The following is a 4,661-nucleotide window of genomic DNA, read 5'->3' on the forward strand; positions in this document are numbered from 1 at the left end:
CTTTGAATGAAGATTAGAGTGGGGGGCAGGGGGCATTGAGCCGTATTCACCCCACGGGGTTCAAGCATTCCCATTAGAAGGAGAACCCCTGCTTCTCCTAGATCAGCCTCACATCACAGGCGGTGGAGCTGTGGATGTGAGGGGGTGTCTGTGCCGTAGGGTGAGAGAGAACGAAGACCTAAACGTGTCCTGACTTTGTGTGTAACAGACATGTGCGCGATACAGCAGACGCGGTCACCCCTCGTGCCGCGCAGCCTCGGAAGGCTCTGACAGGACGGGCGAGGGCGGCGAGCACTTATGGAGGAGCTGGCACTGGGCGCGAGCGAGCTGGGACACCACATACTGGGGCTTGCCGCCCTGCTGGCAGAGAAGGGAGACTGTTCTCCGCTTCCCGAACAGTTGTCGGGTGTAAGAGTGAGAACTTCCATGGGGGGCTCCGGTTGTCACTGTCCCCTCGCTCCGTGTGGTGGGCGTGATTATTTTAGAGGGAAACACGCCTACGCTCCAGAATATGTCGGTGCCTCTCGTGTCTGAGCAACAAACCTTGTCCAGGGTTCATTGACTGTCCCAAGCAGGCACCAGGTGTCCTCCCCCCACCCCCTGTGCCAGCACACGGGGACACCTCAGCCGTCCCGCAGAAGCTCCTCCTGGCACAGGTGGCTCTGTGCACCCCTCAGCCCGACCCCGACCCCCTCGTTCACGCTCCGCCGTGTCCTCCAGATGATGCCGACCTGGCGGAGTTAAAGCAGGAGCTGGAAGCTGTCGGGGACTTCCGCCACCGTTCTCCAAGTAGGTCTCTGTCGGTCCCCAGCAGGCCTCGGCCACCGCACCCACCGCAGAGGCCGCCCCCTCCAAGTAAGACTTTGCTGCTTTGGCCTTCCACGCCTGCTGGGAATAATTGCATATTTCCTGCTACTGAACAAATGGCTCTAAATCACCTTCTACTTAGCCTTCGAGTCCCCACCATGCCCTTCGCCTTCTTTGGGCTTCTTGTCTTCAGTCCATGATGGGTTTGATATCAGAGATACAGTTGTGTTTCTTGCGGCAAATTAAATGACCCCTCGATAAAGCTGCCCTTGGTCCTCCCGCAGCTGCGCTTGGCTTGAAGCTGCTTTCTGTTCAACGCCTTAGAGACCGGAAGCCTGGGGGGGCGGGTAGGCAAGGGGCTTGTTAAGCTCCTCCCTCCCTCACCCCCACCCCCAGCATCTTTCAGGATCCTCTCTCCTTGGCTGCAGCCAGCCCTCGCTACTGAGTAAGCCCAGGTGCACTAACTTGCAAGGTGACTAACTTGCATTTGACTACCTCTAACCGGGTGGCTTCCTGTCTGTGAGTCCTGGGCCGGGGCATCCTCCAGCCCGAGGACAAATTCTCCCAGCCTGGGTCTCACAAGGCAGCGCTTTCCTTCCTGGCTCCTCAAAAAATAATGCTTCGCCCGTCAAATTTTCATTAATAACGTGCTCCTGATCAGTTTCCAGTTACCTCTGCTGTTACTTCTACCCCCAACCCCCGCAAATGTGACAATTAGACATAGATTTTCCTAAGCCTGTATTTCTAATGGGGTTCAAGTTGGCTTACATCATAATAGTAATTGATGGCAAGCCAGAGCACATGACTTTTTAAGCATATTTTTAAATTTTCTGAGTTAATACTCAGAAAATTTTAAATTATGTCATATTTTTGTAGAAATTTTACAGAAAATATGAAGAATAAAGGTTTTAATTTCATTTGACTACCTACACATCACAGCTGTTGATCAAAAGACTCTCAGCCTTTCTCTAATTATATATCTATATCTACAGGCAATTTTTTCTTTTTTTTTTTTACAAAATTGGTATCCGTTTTATTGGTCATTTGTCTTTCATACGAGGTCTGTGTCATTAAATGTTCAAGAACATGATTTGTGAATAGCTGCAGGTATAACAATGTAGATTATTCTCCTGCTTTGGGATTTTTTGATTTGTCCACAAAACATTTAAAAATTTTGGTCCTAGTAACAGAGTGTTTTAAACCACCTAAAAATGAATTGACTTTTATGTCAGATGTGGACCTCCCAGGACGTTAGACTAAAATCCTCATTCAAATAATGCTTCTCCAGAGAATCCAGACTAACAGGCAAAAGTCGTCAGAGAACCAGAAACACTCAGTAGCGCCTTGGTGAGGGCCACGTGCACCCTGATGGCATCTGCGCCCTCATCCCCCCGGCTCTCGGCAGGCTGGGGACCCGCCTCCAAGCCGCCGGTGATGTCCCTGTGGTTGAGACTCTGCCCTTGTTGGTTTTCACAGCTGGTTTAATGGTGAAAAAGTCAGCCTCGGACGTGTCCATCTCCTCCGGGACCCACGGGCAATACTCAATTTTGCAGACGGCAAAGCTTCTGCCAGGGGCGCCTCAGCAGGCGGTGAGTACTCAGCTCAAAGCGAAACTGGGGGCATTCTATCCTAGGGGGTTGGCCCCGTGCTTCATCCTCAGCCCCTGCAGTCACGGGATCACCTCTTTTCGGTGAATGAATAGATTTCTATCTCTTTAGCCCTCTACCTGTCTACCAGGTCATCCTCAAACCCTGTGACTCAGTGGCAGGTCCTTTGTGGGCTTTTAGATGGTCATACAAGGCGTCAGAAAATTCACGTTTGCTGAAATTCCAAGTGTCCCTGTGTGGTGGGATCGTTGGTCTCCAGACTTATTGGCTTCTCTCTTCTGATAGTTGGCGTTGACCTTGGTGCCTAGGGTGGTGCTTGGTGGAAGCGAAAATCAGAGAAATTCAGATCTGTTTTTTAGACAAAATGATGCTCATTCTGGCATCAGGTCAGCTAAGAGAAGAGGCTAAAAAGAGATCTGATGGGCCAAGGACGCAGTGGGGACACATGCAATAACAATCATTGGGGTTTTAGAGGTGGCAGGTTCCAGAGGGTGGCAGTGAGCCGCTAGAGACAGTAGGTGAAGGCCGATGGAATCGAGGTGGGGTGGCGGGGAGAAGCCGGGGTGCTGGGTGGAAGCTGGAATCTCCTTGGAGGTGTGGCGAGCTGGGCCGGAGGCTCACGCATTCAGAGGAGGAGCAGGGGGTTGACGAGACATCAGCGGTTTACAGGAATGAGGGCAGGTCATCAGGCAACCCAGAAGTTTGGGTGAAAAGGTAGAAAGGCGAAGAGGCAGAAGCATATATCCGGAAGGTTTTTAATAGCTCGGCTGGGCCGTGGAAGGCATGGCCTCTGATGTACTTTCTGGCTCTTTCCTGGCTGTCGAAATGAAGTTAGACAATGGCTTGTCCACATTGCAAAACCCACCCAGTTTGGGAGACCGAGGGTCAGCAGCTCTACATAGCACTGCATTTCTCTTCTTGGAATGTGAGTGCTCCCGGGGGGGGCGGGGGCGGGGGAAGCCTTGAGGGACACGGTCTAGGTAGGAGTTTGTTTTAATCACCGTCTGATGGAGCTCTGTAAATCTCGCGTACAGACAGTGGGCAGTGAACACGCCAGGTGAGGCTGTTTTTCTGCCTGTGTTTTACACTTCTCTTCCTCATTCTGTCCCCAAGCCCAAAGCTAGGACTGGGATCAGTAAACCTTATAATGTCAAGCAGATCAAAACTACCAACGCTCAGGAGGCGGAAGCAGCCATCCGATGTCTCCTGGAAGCCAGAGGAGGTGCGTGTGACCTGGGGCTCTCCATCCACCCTCCTTCGCTTCCGCCTTCCTTCTAAAAGGCGCCTAGACGAGAACGTGGCTTTGTTTTTCTTTCCCGAATGTGGTATTAAACGAAAGTACCCTTTAGCAACATCTTATAAAATTCCGCTACTAAGATTTATTCTCCGTTTAAAAGTATACATTTAAAATTCAGTAAGTATCTAAAAATAACCCTGTTTGAGGCACAAACTCTACTTCTTAAGTCACCAGCAATTATAGGTTATGCATTGTCAGGCGGAGAGGGACCTCTTCTCTGCCACACTGCCTGTTAATTTTTATTGCCATTTCTTCACTTAACCCATTTAAACCATATTTTTCCTTGGAGTCTCCCCCATGCCTTAAAAATCCCTAGTAGCTAACATTTTTTTGGTTTTTCTTTTTATTTTGGAGAGGGGAGATGATGCCAGCTGAATAGCCATATACAATTACAATTGCCCGATTTGTTTTTAGTCAGGATATTAAATTTATTTGGAATTTTTAAGTCACATTTAAGGAGGGCGTAAGTTAAGAGATTGCAAAATACTGTCGTAGGATAATATCATCGCAATTGGTTTTTAAAATCTATTTAAAAGTACTTTTTATTTAAAAAAGTACAATCATATGTAACAACTCAAGTGTCTGTCAACTGATAAATGGTTGAAATGTGATGTAACCATACAATGGAATATTATTTAGCCATAAAAAAGAATGAGTGCTAAAACATGCTATATCATGGGTGAATGAATCTTAAAAACAGTATGCTAAGTGAAAGAAAACACAAAACAGACCATATAAATATGAAATACCAAGAACAGGCAAACCTACAGAGACAGAGCGTTATGATGGTTTTGGGGGGCTGGAGAGGGCTGGGGAGTCACTGCTGTGGGTATGTGTACGTTTTCTTTTTAGGGCGGTAAAGATGTGTTTGAATTAGTGGTGATAGCTGCACTTTAGCGAATACCCTAAAAACCTCAAATTGTATTCTTTAAAAGGTCTATTTTGTGGTA

General features: G+C 48.4%; 1 protein-coding gene across 1 annotated transcript in view; it reads left to right on the forward strand.

The window, feature by feature from the left end:
* SYNJ2 (synaptojanin 2) overlaps positions 1-4,661 on the forward strand; it is a 114,855-nt gene that overhangs the window by 102,652 nt on the left and 7,542 nt on the right. The window contains exons 22-24 of the mRNA XM_025049053.1: positions 486-855; positions 2,284-2,396; positions 3,528-3,636. Of these exons, the coding sequence (XP_024904821.1) occupies positions 486-855; positions 2,284-2,396; positions 3,528-3,636 (592 nt within the window). The remainder of the gene's footprint in view (positions 1-485; positions 856-2,283; positions 2,397-3,527; positions 3,637-4,661) is intronic.

The sequence above is a fragment of the Pteropus alecto genome, unplaced genomic scaffold, assembly GCF_000325575.1.
Source record: "Pteropus alecto unplaced genomic scaffold, ASM32557v1 scaffold195, whole genome shotgun sequence".
Classification (NCBI taxonomy): domain Eukaryota; kingdom Metazoa; phylum Chordata; class Mammalia; order Chiroptera; family Pteropodidae; genus Pteropus; species Pteropus alecto.